At 39.9% G+C, this 16911-nt stretch overlaps 4 protein-coding genes across 7 annotated transcripts; 2 read left to right on the forward strand and 2 right to left on the reverse strand.

Moving 5' to 3' along the window:
- Positions 1 to 613: 613 nt before the first annotated feature.
- LOC135484347 (enhancer of rudimentary homolog) lies at positions 614 to 4076 on the reverse strand. 2 transcript variants are annotated; one of them, XM_064765714.1, is made up of 4 exons: positions 3960 to 4076; positions 2246 to 2336; positions 1991 to 2111; positions 614 to 1408 (listed from the first exon to the last, which is right to left on the reverse strand). In XM_064765714.1, the coding sequence occupies exons 1-4, from the start codon at positions 3960 to 3962 to the stop codon at positions 1315 to 1317; spliced, it is 309 nt and encodes a 102-aa protein (XP_064621784.1). In that variant the 5' UTR covers positions 3963 to 4076; the 3' UTR covers positions 614 to 1314. The 2 variants fall into 2 exon arrangements, with proteins under 2 accessions (XP_064621784.1, XP_064621783.1); XM_064765713.1 differs by lacking the exon at positions 3960 to 4076 and adding an exon at positions 2624 to 3063.
- Positions 4077 to 4227: 151 nt separating this feature from the next.
- On the forward strand, positions 4228 to 10235 carry LOC135484342 (nucleolar complex protein 2 homolog). 3 transcript variants are annotated; one of them, XM_064765706.1, is made up of 12 exons: positions 4228 to 4380; positions 4936 to 5803; positions 6137 to 6361; positions 6648 to 6836; positions 7052 to 7191; positions 7352 to 7463; positions 7860 to 8075; positions 8383 to 8526; positions 8795 to 8908; positions 9175 to 9305; positions 9533 to 9610; positions 9816 to 10235. In XM_064765706.1, exons 1-12 carry the CDS (start codon positions 4364 to 4366, stop codon positions 10018 to 10020), a joined length of 2439 nt encoding a protein of 812 aa, XP_064621776.1. In that variant the 5' UTR covers positions 4228 to 4363; the 3' UTR covers positions 10021 to 10235. The 3 variants fall into 3 exon arrangements, with proteins under 3 accessions (XP_064621776.1, XP_064621775.1, XP_064621778.1); XM_064765705.1 differs by lacking the exon at positions 4228 to 4380 and adding an exon at positions 4402 to 4638; XM_064765708.1 differs by lacking the exon at positions 4228 to 4380 and adding an exon at positions 4448 to 4487.
- Positions 10236 to 11627: 1392 nt separating this feature from the next.
- Positions 11628 to 14085, reverse strand: LOC135484345 (uncharacterized). The gene is made up of 4 exons (XM_064765711.1): positions 13965 to 14085; positions 13508 to 13669; positions 13175 to 13288; positions 11628 to 13051 (listed from the first exon to the last, which is right to left on the reverse strand). Exons 1-4 carry the CDS (start codon positions 14015 to 14017, stop codon positions 12859 to 12861), a joined length of 522 nt encoding a protein of 173 aa, XP_064621781.1. The 5' UTR covers positions 14018 to 14085; the 3' UTR covers positions 11628 to 12858.
- Positions 14086 to 14198: 113 nt separating this feature from the next.
- LOC135484344 (E2F-associated phosphoprotein-like) lies at positions 14199 to 16705 on the forward strand. Its single transcript, XM_064765710.1, has 5 exons — positions 14199 to 14370; positions 14575 to 14765; positions 14986 to 15102; positions 15392 to 15599; positions 16000 to 16705. Exons 1-5 carry the CDS (start codon positions 14300 to 14302, stop codon positions 16280 to 16282), a joined length of 870 nt encoding a protein of 289 aa, XP_064621780.1. The 5' UTR covers positions 14199 to 14299; the 3' UTR covers positions 16283 to 16705.
- The last annotated feature ends 206 nt before the right edge of the window (positions 16706 to 16911 follow it).

The following is a 16911-nucleotide window of genomic DNA, read 5'->3' on the forward strand; positions in this document are numbered from 1 at the left end:
AAATAAAAGTGGTAAACATGTACATGTGCACCCTCTTTACAGTACTCTATCGTTTGTCTTGTGCACTGTGTAGAGACGGGAGTAAGCTCTATTGGACACTGGGCTGGAGTTCATCTCTCCACTGGAACATTGGGTGGTAGGACTATGTCTCTCCTGGACACTCAGTAGCTGGGGTTCGTCTCTCCTGGACTCTGTCCCTGGGCAGCCCATCGTGTCAATACGTGTATCTTTCCCAGACACTAGATGCCTTGCTTACATGAGTAAACTTTGCATGATTCAGCCTTGTATAAACCACATCTTCGCATATGGCAGGTCTAAGTCCAAGGCAGTTTACAATACATGTACGATGAATAAAACAGATTTCATATAGAACACACAAAAAGTGCTGGTTCATGATCAGTCAAGTCTATGCAAGGTTTATCGTACTCCTCGCATGGGCACTAGGCGACAATAGCGAGTAGGCATCTTTTTTATGTGCACTTCACAACGGGAGCAGACTTTGGCAGTAGTGGATGACAGGAGCAGGTTCTCTTCCTCTTCTGTAAGCATCTTTTCAGGGAGTAAGCACAGCCTTCATTGTATATAACTTGTAATAACTGACAAAAATAAAATGTTTCCACCGAATACTTTTATTTTCTTAAATATTTGGAATACGATACAATATTGAAATGAAATTGATGAAATGAACATGGGACTATGAACTGATATTTGTGACAACCATGTATGGTTTCTTAAAATGTGTAGACTAATCTATGGGGTCAGAGTCTATTGTTTTCTTTACAATTGAAGACGAAAAGAGTGCTGATGGATCCATGATGCACTCAAAAACCACAATTTCAAATTCAGAAACATTTCTGACAACTGACAAAAATGCAATATTTCGACATCAGAATAAAAAGTTGAAAATGATTTTTAAAGATGATTTTGATATCCAAGTCCTGATACTACACCAGACTGACGAAATGGTGTCATCACTGCACAATGGGCATGTGAATATCTACATTGTCAACACACAGGTAATGATGCAAACAAAGCAGACACAGATGTACCGAGCCTGATAGAATAGAGGCATGTACTGCACAATGGCCCAAACAGTGCTCACAAGAAATCACATCCCAAGAAAACTGCCGAAGTAACTGCTCGATAAAATAATATGGCATAGTGCACCTAAAATACGACCAAGGAGAAGAAAAGCGAAATTTACTGCATTTTTTATCACCTTTCTCTTCCAGCCAATATTTCAATACAGGACTTCTGCAATTATCTCAGGATACCGATGAATAAATAGTCTCTGATTCATCCTGTCAATCATATTTACACCGGGGCCTGACTCTTGAGAAGAATGTATATCTTTTCCTTGATCCATTCCTTGTCACGGGGAACATAGACCTTCGTTGACTTTTGATACCTGGAAGTGGAAAGCAACATATAAAATGGTGAAGCAGAATTTGCCGAAGTAAAAACTTAACAACCTACTGTAGTATAATGAGCAAGAGAGGATAGTAATGCAGAAGCAAAATAAAACATCTGTTAACTGATTTTAGAAACAGTTCCATATCCTGTGACCTGAATTTTACTTTTGTGAAACACAAAAATGAATACTCTAACAAACTGAATGCAGTATACCATACATTACAAACAGGTATAATAAAACTTGTCATCTGTGTAATTGCTCTCCAGACTTCTGTACTGTGCAACCAATCGTTGCCAGAAAGTTTTACCTGCCATAATAGGCTGGGTGTCGTACATGTTAACTTCTTGAGATTGCTACTGTAGGTGCACGAAATTCCAATGTTACAAACTACAACAGACTCATGACTTGACATACTTTCTAAAGCTCAACTTGCCTCAAAAATGACCAGAGCAAAATGTTCAGTCATGAGGAGGAAATAGCAGTCGACAGTTGACCCCAAAATAATCTGGAATGATGAAGCACTTAAATTTACCAAGGCAAGAAAAGCAAACTTTTAACTCTCATTCTCTAACTTACACAAGACAGCTGACATCTGCAAGCTGATCCAGGAATTCAAACAGTTGACTGATGTCGTATGTGATGGATGGACTGTTGGGATTCATTCGCTTCAGATGTTCTTCATATATTTTACAGACTCCTGCAATGGAAAAGTCAAAACCTTTATATACTTTTAGATATCTTTGAACTGTATCAATCAATTCCTTGCATTTACCTTCACCAATTATAACATTTTTTGGAAAAAAGAACACCAAAAAAGGACTTAAGGCTTACCTTCCAAGCAGTCATTCACGGCTTCATAATCTGAATAGGTCCTTGACTCCGGCTTGTGCAGTGTCGGCTGGACAAGCAGAATTGTGTGAGACTGAAATATAAAAGAAGTTGCTGTCATCTCAGTGAACATTGTCATTTCCTAATACTGTGATCGATTGAATCTGAAACAAAATCATTCTGTCTTGAGATACACCATTTTCTTCCAATACACACGCCATAGCAGTGAACATTGTAAGAATGTGGTATGATTCCATTCATTTGGTAAAACAGCATTCACACATACATTTATTGCAAACAAGGTGATAACTGCTGTGAGGAGCCCTCAACAATTTCAGGAAAACTTGAATAGCAACAACTGCAAAGTACAAGTCTACATACAAGTTCAAAGATTGGCTCCTTAAGAGTTGATATGTCCTCCATTGTGATTCACAATTAATAATGTCCCGATGTCAAAACAAGTCCTCACCAGCAAAGCACAATCACTAGAATGGTAGTTTGGAGGTCCATATGGTTCAGTTCCAGGGGCCTCTACTAATCCATGCACAGGGAACAAATAGTGATGCTTTATGTTTTACATCAAGTTCCAGCTACTCCAGATGACTTGGTGTTAGCCAAAAAACAATTTCTCACAAGCGTTTTATTTTTGCCAAGTGAACTTGAAAACATTTTTTGTTGGGCTGTTCTTATATCTAACTACTACTTTGTCAGATTCCTCCCCCCATTCTAAAAGCTAGATAAATGGTGATTCATTTTCTGATGCCACACAACCCTTAGATAGAGGTAGAGGTAGATCTTATCTAAAGAGAAAATAGTGACGAAAGTAAGAGAACAAATAAGCCCACAATTTCGAGGAGACTCCAATGACTTGGCATAGTAGCCTGCTCACACCTCATTGAAGAACAACTGATACGACAGATTCCAAAAAATTACTTCTTCTGGCCTGATCACCTAATGAGATTCTCATCACCTGCTGTGCCATGGGCTGCATGCATCAGCAGCACCATAGATTATGCCACAGAGCCCATAGTATCTGTGGTGATAGACCAAACAAAAGAACTGCTTGAATAATTCATGTTTAAATTTTAAACTGGGATCACTGCAGCTTTTGCAGGCAAAATGCTCTGGAGCAGACCTATAGATTAAACATGAATGAAGGCCCTGGGTCAAATTCAAAAAGCTGTTTGTTTTGTCAACATTTCAACGACAAAGTATAAATGCTCACATGATCCAACAGTAACAGTTGCATACTATTCAGCCGGTACCATGCACCTACGGTCGGACCAAAAAAAACCATCTTTACAATAGATCTTAACAATAATGACGCCAGACAATGCTAGGTGGTACACTACCGGCATATCTGGCATGCAACAGCAAAGGGCCTATTGGCTATTCAGCATTGCCATTGATTTGATTAGCTGAAGACCCCTTATCAAAAGTCCTCAGACTTCACATTAGCGGCATCAAACACACATTGACCTGGTCTCCAGTTTACTACTTTCTTTATCTTCTGTTGTTGGCATAACTTAAATTTTTAAAAGTCAAAGAAATGAGTGAATGAAAGTGAAACATCCACTCCACTCTCCACTCCAGTGACCAGTCAATCAGGAGTGTGGCAATTACAACATTTTCAAAGCATCGTTCTTCACCAAAAGACCTCAAAGTCGCGGTCCCATAGCTTATGAGTGTTCTTTGCAACCTCAAGTATTTCACTAACCATTATTAAGTGAGAAATACGGAATTTAATCGGGTTTTTTCAAAAATAAAACAATGTGTTCTGCAATGCACGCAACAATGTACGTAAAATGGTTTCATCGATTGGCGCCAGGTGGGGCATTAGTTGTTGTTGTCGTGTACAGTAAACTCCAAAGACATTTTCTCCTTGAGACTTGGTCTCTGACGATGTCCTGACATGGTTTATTTTGTTTGATTGCTAGCGCCGCGCTTGCGCGAGTAAGCGCCAGTATGTTCTTTTTGGCGCTTCACCACGCGCCAGGCCGAAGTGAGCGACCCTGCGAGTCCGAGTGAGACTTGACAACGATGAGATGTATCATTTCTTTTATGTGTTTTGCTCCATCTAGTGGCAATCATATACACTAGCATATTCTGTACAACTCTAAAATGGAGAGCAAGAAAAGGTGCAAAACACGTGGTCGAAATACTTGCAAATATCTGCTTAATGGATAATTGATTTTCGATGTCATGTTGCTTAGTCTAAAGCATTTGTAACAGGCATCGTTATGAAGTAAAGTTTTGGGTGTTTATTTCCCATCGGAGTCGAAAAACGACTAACGAGTGCTGTTTTCTTCTGTGTCATAAATACCGATTGTCGGATGGGTAGTTTTTTTGCATTTTGACGAAAATATCATGTCCGCAAATAGATCACCAGGGATGATGTAAGTCTCAGATCTGTATAGAGACTGAGTAAGCTGTAGGCCTAATTAGCAATTATAATGAAAGAGATAAGTGTTTGGTTAGCATTCACAATCCCCGATCAGAAATGACATAGAATATAGATTGACAGTATTCAGATTGAATTGATCGCATTCAACTGTAAATCCATTGTCATTGGACAGTGGCACTTATTTGTCAATTGATGACCTTTTTTGGTCCGTGATCAGGGATTGTAAACTTGTTCCAAGCGTTATATAATCCCCAAGAAAGACATAATTTCACAACTTTTCTCTTTTCAGAAAGCGTCTTGCTGACATGAGCATAGATGATTTCATGAACTCGGGTTTGAATGACAGCAGCAGTGAAACAGCAAGCATTGGTGGAACCAGCGATGATAGCCCAAAAAAGCTAAAGAAAGGCAAGATAGCCAATCAGAAAAAAGGAGGGAAAGTTGAACAAGCTGCAAAGAAGATACAAGAAAGTATTCCGAAAGTTCATCAGCACAAAAAGTCCTTACAGAAGTTGAAGGAGACTGATCCTGATTTTTACAGTTTCTTAGAAAGTCAGGATAAAGATCTTTTAGATTTCAATGACAGTGGAAGCGACGATGACGAAGATGATGATGAGGAGGAGGAAGAGGAGGCAAATGAAATGGAAGATGAATCCAGTGATGAAAATGATGAGTTAGTGAGGAAGCTAGAGGCAGATAGCGATGACAATGACAGCGATGATGAACTTTATCACCAACCCCCTGCAGAACTGGAGGTAGCAAGTGAAAGTGATGAAGAAAAGCCAACAGAGAAGTCCACCAAGAGAACAGGTACAGGAAAGAAGACCTTGGTAAACATGAAGATGCTAAAAGAATGGGGAAAGTCACTCAAGAAGACTCACTCTTTGGCTGCCCTTCACAAAGTTGTCCAGGCTTTCAAAGCTGCTGTTCTTCAGACAAAAAGTGAGGAGTCCAAGATGTGCCACTATGTTGTGGAGGACAGTAAAGTTTTCAATGGAGTCATAAGACTGTGTTTGTCATCTGTTCTGCCAACCGTCGAGAACCACTTAGAGCTTACACCATCTAAAGACCCCAAAAATCCAACTCTACCAGATACCAGTCCTCGTTGGAGAAGAGTAAAACCTGACGTCCAGGCATATTTGAAAAATCTTCTCCGGGTAGGTTGTATGTCTTGTCTCAAGATGGAAATGAAATGTTGAACCCAGAAAACTTGTTGGTATCAAGCCATGTCAGCTCCTGTCTTTGGATAGTGACTAGGGACATGTCCTCCTTGGTGGTTGCTTGAAGTGAATAGTTGCACAACTAGGTGTACATGTTGTACACCTTATGGAAACTGAAAATTACTTGTTACTTTTCCGAAATATACACTCTGTCTCCTGAAGCTACATGTTGTGGTACATATTTGTATCGGTATGATTTATATAGATGCCCACTTTCAAATTGGGTTTTCTTCCATGTATTGGTTAGTTACATTGCCTTGTTGATTTTAGATGGTGTCAGGGATGGCGGAGGCGGCGCTTGTGAATGTTCTCCTGAGGCATATCCATCAGCTGTTGCCATATTGTCTCTGCTTTCCAAGGATATTGAAGAACTTGATGAAGATGCTGATCAACACGTGGTGCACTGCTGAAGAGACCACTCGAGTTCTAGCATTTGTCACCTTAATCAAGCTTGTCCACATGAGGCAAGACACACTACTGGAGCCATGTATAAAGGTGAGATCAATACAAGTATTATTTCATTGCTAACTAAATGCGGAGGAGGTCACTCTTGCAGTCATTGTTCGAAACTAGTATAGTGAAAACTGCTGCTCTTTTTTTCATATTAAAAAATGTTGAAATCTGATTCCAGCAAGTGAAGAAATTGAAACATGGAAAATATGCTCAAGCTTGCATTGTTATGGCTGAAAGCAAAGACTATACGTGTACTAGAATAACTGTTGAAGAAATTGATAATCTTTTCACTGACATTTCCTTTGCTTATTTGTTTTACTCTTTCCAGAAAATGTACATGGCATACATCAAGAATTGTAAATTCACATCTCCAACGTCATTGCCACTGATTAACTTCATGCAGCGCTGTCTGGTGGAGTTGTTTGCAATCGATGTCAATCTTGCCTACCAATACACCTTCATTTACATTAGGCAGTTAGCCATTCATTTACGAAATGCATTGACTATTCGGAAAAAGGTAAACAGTTTAGTTACAAAAGTGTTTGCGATTTATGTGCCTGCCAACCTACTTTCTTATATGTCGTCCCGTTGTCATCATTGACTTCAGTTTAACGTCTCTTTCAAAGACGTGACAATTAAGAAAAGTTTCTGGCCCAAGGTCACATAGGAATCCCAAATTTGACACCTCAACCTAGCCATCCTTCTTTTAACAGTTCTTCTGTTATCTTCCAGGAAACGTGTCAATCTGTGTACAACTGGCAATACATCCATTCGTTGACACTGTGGGTCCGTCTGTTATCCACCCTGCATCCAAATGATGTAATGGATCCCCTCATCTACCCTCTTGTACAGACAATCATCGGCACTGTCAAGTAAGTTTCCTAAAATACAATGCGCATTGATTTAGGGCCATTTAGAGTCACCCAAGAAAGAGAGACGCTATATTGAATATTACTTTTGGATATGTGGTTATACAGTTGCCCTGCTACTGAAATTCTGTATTCCCACATTAACATTTTTCTTCTATTTCAGGTTAGCTCCTACAGCTCGATATTATCCACTTCGGTTTCATTGCATCAGGGCATTGAACAAACTCTCAGAATCAACTAGCACATTCATACCAGTGCTACCATTGATTCTAGAGGTGAGTCTCGTACAGTGTTCATCCAAGGGAAGATGAGCATTTTTTGCATTCTGCTACGCTACAGTTAGGCACTAGATGCGTTTTTGCCCCAATGGCTCTGTCTTTGGCCAGAGGACGAGTCTTATCACAAGTACTATGTGTGTTTCTCACTTGGTTGGTCTCTTGCTTGCCCTGGCATAGGCACCAGTGGATAGAAATCTCGGCTTCACGTCTCATTCCAAGGACAAGGAATTTGATATGAAAGACATAATTTTGCTTGTTTCACCCCTTTTCGGATTAATCCTGTGCAAGTTAGGAAGAGCAGAGATATCTGACCCGTAAACTGTAGGCCTCCTGAATGTCGTTTCCAGGTGTAGGTGTAGTATGTTTGCATACAGGTTCACTCTCTGTTTTCAGGTTCTGGAATCAACCGATTTCAACAAGCGCCACAAGTCCTCCAGTTTCAAGCCATTCAATTTTGCTTGCATACTAAAGTTCTCCAAAGCACAGATAGAAGAGAAGGGATTCAAGGATGGTCTGGTTGAACAGTTGTATGATCTATTCATGGAGCATTTCCACATTCATTCGCACACTGTCGGTTTCCCTGAACTGGCCTTGCCTGCTGTGATACAGGTGAGTGGGTACATGTATAATTCTCAAACGCCTAGTTCACGGGATAAAAGCGTTTCTATTGGAAATCATGTTGGCCTCGTTTTGATCACAACGATCCTTGGTGTCACAACAAAGAACTAAGATTTTAATTTGATAGATATTGTTCACTTAAAACCCTTCAGAATAAAATCATTACCTCGATGTTGGTCCTTGGTTAACTAATCAAGATTGATGGGTTTGTCATCGAACGATGTCCAAATTTTGATCCACCCCAGCAGTCTCGAGGACCGCTGGCTTGATTTTTATATCCCAACATTTTCGTTTCCAGATCAAGGATTTTATCAAGAAGTGTAAAGTTGCTAACTTCACAAAGCAACTGAGGCAGATCCTTGAAAAGGTGGAAGAAACATCCAAAACAATAACACAGCGGCGGACGTCATCTGCTCTTGATCTGAAGAATCTGAAGGCTGTTGTGAGTATCAGTGCATGTACATGTATGAGGAGGCTGATAATGTCTGATATGTGCATTACAGGATGGTGCTGCCGATGCAAATAAATAAGATTATTGGAATGCATACTTGTCACCCAGAAACTACCAATAGACATCCTGGCACCTGCCTTCAGTGCCTCATTGTTCATGTGTATTCAATCCTTCAACAATTTCCCCATTGTGTTTGTTGACAGCAAAGGCACAACTACTTTCATAGTATTACATTTCTTACAATGATTATACTTTGTAGGATGCTTGGGAAGTTCGCAGCAAAACTGAGGGAACACCGCTGTCTAAATACTATGCCACTTGGAGGAAACTCAGAGACAGAGAGTTGATGCATGAGATTGCTGGAAAGGAAAGGGTAAGTACATTTTGAGATGCTTTGGTAATTTTTGGATACGGAGGTCTGAACTACATACATGTACTCTCTTCTGTCAAGTGTTGTGAGAGCTGATTTTGTTTGTCGAAGTTGGGGCCTGTTTATGTATGTAGGCTACATAGCTGGTGGAGAGGAATGTCGCCCCCTGATGTATGCAGTGACATGTTTGGATGATTCATATTCATGTGTGGCATGATGGGACAGCCATGTTTGCAGTTAAAACCTACACATAACAATCCTTGTTTCAGATTGTTGGTGATGACCGTCTGCCATCCATAGAGAGGCCTGACAAGATCAGGAAAGCGTCTGAAGATGATAGAAAAGAATTCTCTGAACTTTTTGATACAGAAAGTGACGAAAGCGAGGAGGATGATACTAGGTGAGTACAGTCCTGAACTTTCTGCTACAGAAGGTTGGAAAAAAATCCATTTTGGCAGAGTAGTCTGTTGGTAAAGGTGTTGGACTTGTGATTTGAATATGAGCGGTTTCTAATTGATAACTCCTTCTTAAAGGAGGTCATCAGGTCAAAAACCTGTCGAGGAAGAAAAAAAGAATCCGACCTCGTTTTCCCAGTGGCTTCTGTGTGATATTCCCATTTCTTTGCAGGTTCCTCTTGCGATCTGAAAGACCAAAGAAGAAGAAAACGAAGAAGGAACAAAGTGACAGTGACTCTCAAGAGTACAGGTGTGTATAAACCCTTTGTCCGTTGATAACTTGTCCCTTTGTTTTTTGCATTAGAAGAATTCCACATAAGCGGCCACTGATTCCATGCGGCTGACATCCTCTGCAGTTCGCTTCCCTTACAAGGTTTTCTTATTAAAAAGCTTTGAAAATACAAATGTTCTCTGCCTTTGTCTCACTTATCATTGGCCTCTTTTGCTCATTGCAGTGATTTTGATAGTGATGAATTGGAACAGTTGGCAGGTTCAGCCAGTGGGGGAAGTGATGATGATGATGATGATGATGATGATGAAAATGATGATGTGGAAATGGATGATGACGAAGATGATGCTGGGGATAGTGACGAAAGTGATGAAATTCCAGATAAGGAGGATATTGTGGAAGATTTTGCATTTTCGGACGATGACAATTAAGTTCACATGAACTTTTAGGCTTGAATTGCCCAAATGATGCCAAAGTACCCACATGAGTATATTGTGTTTCATTTAGTCTCCTGATGCATTGTTTAAAATGGCTATATCTCCAAACATCTCTTTCATCAGATGTGATATTTGTTGTATATCGTCTCATGTTACTAAGAGGTTGATTCATCTGGAAAGAGTCAAATAAAAATCACTTAATCACTTAATCTCTCTTTATTTTTGGTTGTTTTCAAATGTTGACTTTGGGATATCCTACTTTTGCCAGGACATGCAAAGGTTTCAACAATTTTAAAGAGATTCTGTCCCAATTAACAAAACGTACATGTAGATCTTCAACTGCCTGTGATGAAGATGACGACAATGAGGAATGGACCAATTACTTTTGAGCTCGAGCATGTCGATTTGCTTGTAATTGACAGTTCCCTCTCCCTGGCTGAAAGTCTGAAGAAAGGCTTCATTACAAGGCAACTGGCCCATGGTCGGAGACCGTGTTGGCAAGCACAAATAAGCTGATGAATGGCTGATTACTGGCCCATGGTCAAAGACCGTGTTGGCAAGCACAAATAAGCTGATGAATGGCTGATTACTGGCCCATAGTCAAAGACCGTGTTGGCAAGCACAAATAAGCTGATGAATGGCTGATTACTGGCCCATGGTCCAAGACCGTGTTGGCAAGCACAAATAAGCTGATGAATGGCTGATTACTGGCCCATGGTCAAAGACTGTTGGCAAGCACAAATAAGCTGATGAATGGCTGATTACTGGCCCATGGTCAAAGACCGTGTTGGCAAGCACAAATAAGCTGATGAATGGCTGATTTATCTGATCGGGAGATTCTTCGATATTCATTTAACCCAATGCATGTCTCCTGCGAGTTGGAGAGGCCAACTGGTTGTGACAGGATGGTTGCCTCTCGAGAGTTTCTTGTATCTGCTAATGACTCTGCTCCTTTGTCCTTGTCCGTGATTTGGTCAGATCAACTGATCGTCTGCTGACAACTTGTTGTGACTACAATAAACTTGTACGTGCTGGGCCCTGCTTTGGGCTGCTAACATCGGTTGATGGGCGTGCGAATCGGTTGTAACTGCATGGAACAACAAGTTGGGCAGATTAGCCAGTATGACCAAACATTATATCTACTTGCCCCAGTGAGTTGGTCAGAACAGCTTTCAGTTGGCAAACTGTTTCTACTCTAGATTGCAAGCTCTCCTGAGAGTTGGTCAGAAAAGTTAATAAGTCTGCCAAGTGGCTGCGACTATATGCTTGGCTCTCATAAGGTCTATTTGGTCTTGGGGGCCTTTCAACTGGTTCTGACATGTGGAGTAGATATTTGGTTGGATCAGGCACTGGTCTTTCAATATCAGCTGATCAGATGATCGGGCGTCTCTCAACTACATTTAGTTGTGAAAACTCAATTGTTCTTATAGTTAGGGCAGGTTCGGTGGCTACATAATTCACAACAAGGTATACATGTATGTCTTTCACTGAGCGAGTTCTTACTTGATGTTGAATTACTAAGTTGGGAAGCTGCAATCCTCAACGGCAGTTTGTCCAGAAATATAACTAAAACACAGTTCTAACAAAAAATAAAAGTGTCATTTATTTATTCTTATGAATCTACTGCCAAAATTTAGTGACTAATTGTACAAAAGTTATATAAACACAAAAATACACGTAACTAAATAGCATGATACCACAACACACAATACAGGCTGGGTTGTTCAAAACCATGTCCGCTTCACTAGGTCCTTAGTCTTAAGATGAAATAAAGGGATTAACTGAAACAGATAACGTCTAAGTTGAACTGAATCTAAATCAAAGTAAATGTTAGATAGAGAGATGGGATACTGTGTATGTTTCCCAAGGCTCATATCATACGTGAATATATAAAGAACGAAACAGGTTTTTAATTATCTAATTACAGTCAATTTTTTGTCCTTATTAAAATGTTATCAAAGCAAACTCCTTGCCACGCTCAAGCACATAATTACATGTACAACCAATTTAATTGCACAAAATACTTATAATTGGTTAATTTTTAAATTGAAATCAATATCTAATAACTGGACAACATTAGGACTTGCCTGTCAGATAATTCTAAATGTTTAGGACAGCAGTAAGGACGAAACAGTAGTACAATGTACTTGTAAATGGCTGAATACCTACAACCAGATCTGACATGGCAATTTGGGGCAAAATGGTACATGTCGTGATGAGTGTTAAATCACTATGGTCCCAAGGAATCTTTTGTTTAGTATAATACATTTTGAAATAGGCATGATTATTTCAGCCAAGCTGCGGAACATTAAACCAATTACATTCATTCAAGACAAGCCTAGGTTTCAATGCTTTGGACACCCCATGTCCCCATGTACACAGCACCAGGACAATCAGCAACAATTCACTACACTAAGCCTCTCTACACAATAAGTTAAACTAAAACAGACTGAGGTCAGTCCAAATATACATACGCTAGATTCACCAAAATATGCAAAATGAGATCTTAGTCCCTACTTCTAACTAAGTTTTACATGTATTTTGACTGCATCTTAATCACCTTAATGTTACTCTCAGTCTCAACTCCACCAAAGCAAACTGCTTCTTGAGTATAACACCAACAGCTGCCTATTGTGATATCCCCGACGCCACCATTCTTGAACTCGGCCTAAGTCAATCCAATACACATATGAAGGTTGAAGACTCCAGTTAAATTCGCTGCTTCAGACCATGAGTTGGAGTTTAAACAGATTAGAGAGGGCACAACAAATATTCTAATGAGACAATTGTCCACTGCGACTCTATAAGATCTGACTGTCATTATGATGTCTGTCATATTACCCTGGAAAGAACAATTCTTGCACTCCGCCGTCTTTGCACTGGTACACCTTCTGGCTCTTCTTTTTGTGTATTACTACTTCTTGTCACCCGTTTGGTATCTGACGGCTGCGGAAGAGATAACCGTCTTCGCCTCACTTTCTTTTGTGGAGTTGCTTCTCTTGGTGGAGTGGGTTCACGGCAATCCCTAGCAATGAATATCAAATGTGATTATCAACATAACAAAGTCATGAGAAAGGTGTGCCATGATGAATATTTACAAAGAGATTACAATTTACCAATCACTGATTCATGATATGATTTCACTTACTTGAGGTGCTCTTCCATCTCCCATTCCCACATTGTCTCATTGCAATCTTTATGCGGGCATTCCCTTACTCCTAAACAACGCTGTGCTTCAATACTGTCATCTGGAATATCTGGTCTGAAACATGCAATACACATAACGATTACCTGATAAGCTTTTTCTGCAGCAAACTATTATCAATAAGAGCAAACATGGGAGAGTGTGGCAGTTTTGGTGGACACAAAAGAAGATAAACACACTTCAGGGTTCAATCTGTGAAATGAAATTTCAATTGTTTGGAGAGCTCGAAGACTCATATTGAAATTTTCATCACCAGTTTTCACTGTGTTAACTTACTTGCAAAATGGGAAGGAGTGAGGTTTTTGACAGGTTGGACATTTCATTAAATCTTCTCGGCAGAATCCATTCTCGTCATACAAGCAGTCAGCGCAAATTCTGTGTTGACAACGGCCATAGACCATTCGGAGTTTTGGATACCAGCAAATTATGCAATTAAATCTGAAAGACACAATGAATTAATAATTGGTTAGCGAACATAGGTGAAGTAAAACTGGACATATGTCAATCTCAAAGACCTACACTAGTATAAACAAACAGGAGGCCTAAGCCTTGAGCTACTGTCAACATGATGGCGATGAGCTTGGGCAGTCAGATCAGTGACAGTGGGGCCAAACATAAAGAGTCACACTCATGCTTTCTTTCTGGGACATCCTGTGATTTGTATTTCCAACTCAACTCAGTTGTGTCTACAAATACATAGGACGGTTTTTCGAAAAATCGCCCAATATCATACCTATTTTCATAATTGTTTTGAACCTCTTTCAATCTCGACACATTAGATGACATGACTGGATCAGAAAAATGAACTCAAGTGATAAAAAATCGGCATTTATTCAGAGATGTCAGAACGTTTTCACAGTCAGTTCCAAAGAAAGTGCTTTCGTCATTCCGCGCCAAAGTGCACGGGCCAATCAAAGACCTTTAAATTCGTTCAGCGCCATCTCGTGCAAAAGAGTGGAACCAAAAATCCAACATGTCTGCGCCCATGGTTTTCTAAACAAAACACATTTTTGTCGATAAAATCAAAAATCTGGAAATAAGTTTGGGAAATCTTTCTGTAGATTAAAGATGAGTGTCTTCTGCGAACAGGGCGATGGTTACAACCTGGATTTTGACAGTGATGAGGGAGTGTCATGCAGGTAAATATTCTGCCCTATGGTTATGTACAGGGCCCTGTATACATTTTGCATGCATTGTAACTGAATGAAGACTTTTATGTGAATACTGAAACCAAACGTTTCAATTACATGGATAACTCAGATAATTCTGCTGTGTGTTTCTTTATGTATAACTCGAATTGTTATTGAATCAATTAAATTTCTTTTATATGTTTAATTCTTCAGCAGTGGATCAGAGGACGATTTGGATGTTATTTTGAAAGGCACACCTGAACAGAAGAGAAAGTTACAGCTGAAATCAGAAGGCAAAAGTTCCACTGAAGATGAAAGTGACTTTGAAAAGGAGATGGATATGGAACTCAATTGCACTGTCCAGGACCTTGAATTGAGGAGGGGCTTCACATCAGTGAAACCTGGTATGATGAATCATTATGCATAGTTTTCTGTTTATTTCAGCAAACTGCCCGTCTTTCTGTAAAAAATGCTGTGCCCTTTCAATCTAAAAATGAAGATAGAGGCTTAATTTTGTGTAATGAAACTGTAGCATAAGATCCTGACCTAAAATCATGATCTCCAGGTGATAACAGTCAGTGTGAAGATAATGTTTTTGACTCCATTGTACTCGCTCTCTTGCAGGATCATCATCATCTGGCAAAGAATCGAATACATCATCAAGTCAACCAAAGCCACCAACGTATTATGAGGAGGATTATTTTGATTCTGATGACAGTGAGGATGAAAATGACTCAAGGGGTAAGATTCCTCTCTACTTTGAAGAGGGAAATTTGCCTTTGTCAATGTCAGGGCTTTCAATTACATGAATTAGGGTACCCTGTATTTCAAAATTTGGGTTGATGATCGGCAAAATGCCATGATGAAGTTGTTTAAGAATTCCTAGAAATGAGCTACAGCATTTATTTGTAATCATCACCTGTCTGTTGAACACGTTGTGAGTTGCTATTCATCGAAAAGTCATAGACATTGAGTGGTACAAATGTAAGTGCTAAAGAATGTAGATGACAATTTGTTTCAATTTTTTCAGCTCCAAAAGAGAAACGCCCAGTTGTTTCAAATGATGACCTTCTATATGATCCTGATCAGGATGATGATAACCAGAGATGGGTGGACCAAATGAGACGGAAACACAGACCAAAGGCGGCCAATAAGAATAAAGTAAAACCTGCTCCTCAAAGTGATGCTGTACTGAACTGTCCTGCATGTATGATCACTCTTTGCATTGACTGTCAGAGGTGGGTAGTCTTCTTTTCTAGATAGATCCTATGCCGTGGACCCAGCGGACAATACTGTCAGCTCGGTCATGTTTGACTATCAGTTCCTTGTCATCTTTCAGTCTAACCTTCTAACCCTTGGCAGCTTAGAATTGGCAGTCTTAGAAAATGCCACAAGTAGAGTTGTCATGGTGTCCAGCGAGATAAATTAATCAAACTTTATTTATGATGAAACTATCAATGTGTTGCAGTCACAAATAAAGGTGGACTTCTGGGCAATCTCCTCTCACATAGCTTAGTTTTCAATTCTGCTCCTTCTGGCCAGGTCTATAGATGGTAGGCTTAGAAGTCAAGGCAATCTTCTATTGTGTGGTCTTGAGTTTGCCTGTCATTCCTATTAAACGAGATATGTTTATTTCAGACACGCTTTGTACAAGAACCAATACCGTGCAATGTTTGTCATGAACTGTAACGTCAACAACACCGAGGTGCTACGATATCCAAAAGGCAACCCCAAGAAAAAGAATAAGAGTAAAAAGAGGAAACATGATGCTGATCTGGAGGAGGAGGCTGCACCAGATTGTGGGTTGAACGAAGGTGAAGCTTATCACCCTGTAAAGTGTGGGGAATGTACGACAGAAGTTGGTGTCATGGACTCTGACGAGGTGTATCATTTCTTCAATGTTTTGGCGAGCTATGCTTGAGGACATTCAAGTTTGGACTTGGCTTTATCTGTGATATCATGACATTGTCTTCAAGGCTGTTGTACCAGTCACTAAGTCTACTTGGGATTTTGATGCGATTCATAAAACAATCGCATTTTACCTGCAACAAATCTAAACTGGTTGCTCTGCTAAGACTGAAGACGTGCAGGCTGTGTGCTAGACTGTTGTACAGTCTTTGATGAGTAGTCTGTACATCTAGACTGTCTATTGCCTCCAATAACTATTGGAAAACCAGCAGTAATGTGACTCTCAGCTACTGCGCAGACAAAAACTCCAGCTCTGTAATGTAATTTTGAGATGTATTGCCCATCAATGGAGCTGTTTTTAGGATAGCTGTTGACATCCTAATGTAGTTGTACATGGAATGCAATAAAGAGCTTACACAAGAGCTTATACAATTAACTTCTGGTTTTGTTTCTCATGAATGACGAGTGCTTTGGCATATGCTTCATTCCATGTCACTTTTGACCACCAAAGCTAATATCGGGACCAATTCATCCCCAGACTGTCTTATATGGATAACAATGAACTGGAGGCGCTGCCTTCCCTCTCCCCACAGCCACTTATTATGGATAGAAGCGTTGAACGGCTTCTCCTGGTCGTTCAAT

Source organism: Lineus longissimus, chromosome 3, assembly GCF_910592395.1.
Source record: "Lineus longissimus chromosome 3, tnLinLong1.2, whole genome shotgun sequence".
NCBI classification, from domain to species: Eukaryota; Metazoa; Nemertea; class Pilidiophora; order Heteronemertea; family Lineidae; genus Lineus; species Lineus longissimus.